The sequence below is a fragment of the Camelina sativa genome, chromosome 7 (assembly GCF_000633955.1).
Source record: "Camelina sativa cultivar DH55 chromosome 7, Cs, whole genome shotgun sequence".
NCBI lineage: Eukaryota > Viridiplantae > Streptophyta > Magnoliopsida > Brassicales > Brassicaceae > Camelina > Camelina sativa.
In genome coordinates this window covers 11,676,759-11,677,525 of record NC_025691.1, presented here as the reverse complement: position 1 = coordinate 11,677,525, position 767 = coordinate 11,676,759, and the positions used below count along the sequence as shown (strand labels likewise).

General features: G+C 37.7%; 1 protein-coding gene across 1 annotated transcript in view; it reads left to right on the top strand.

Moving 5' to 3' along the window:
* Positions 36-767, top strand: part of LOC109125431 — a 7,816-nt gene continuing 7,084 nt past the window's right edge. Inside the window, exons 1-2 of the mRNA XM_019227051.1 lie at positions 36-413; positions 604-750. Of these exons, the coding sequence (XP_019082596.1) occupies positions 176-413; positions 604-750 (385 nt within the window). The 5' untranslated portion in view covers positions 36-175. The remainder of the gene's footprint in view (positions 414-603; positions 751-767) is intronic.

Below are 767 nucleotides of genomic sequence, written 5' to 3'. Positions count from 1 at the left end.
AATCATCAATCTGTTTGTTTCTCGTCTGCAGGCCATATTTATTGATATCTATGTTAAAGATGTCCTGAATGCCAGAGAAAAGCAGAAACAAAATCTTAGTAAATGCTTCCAACCTCTTCTTCAACGGTTGTCGCATGAGGAATTTCAAACTGTCATCCTTCCAGCAGCTGTTAAAATGTTGAAGCGCAATCCAGAAATTGTCTTGGAATCTGTTGGCTTTCTATTAGCTAATGTTAACATTGATTTAAGTAAGTATGCCCTGGAACTGCTACCAGTTATATTACCACAAGCTCGACATGTGGATGAAGACAGGCGTCTTGGAGCTTTGTCAATGGTTAGGTGCTTAAGTGAAAAATCAAGTAATCCTGATACTATAGAAGCCATGTTTGCTTCAGTTAAAGCCATAATTGGAGGTTGGTCTTTCTGCCTTTTTGATCACTTTTTTAATAACATTACTCTTACTGGTTATTTAATTAATAATACCTCATGGAGATATATATGAGCCTGACACGTCTCTGTTTATAGACAGCAGATAGGCTGGGTTGTGGTTGAGTTATTTTCCTGGTTGATATTATATGATTTACTGTGGACTTTTGTCTTAAGGTTCTGAAGGAAGACTTCAATCTCCACATCAAAGAATTGGAATGCTGAATGCAGTGCAAGAACTTGCAAGTGCTCCTGAAGGAAAGTATATTGGTTGTTTGTCGACGACAGTATGCAGCTTTCTCATAGCCTGCTACAAGGATGAAGGTAAAGTATTAGTTGTT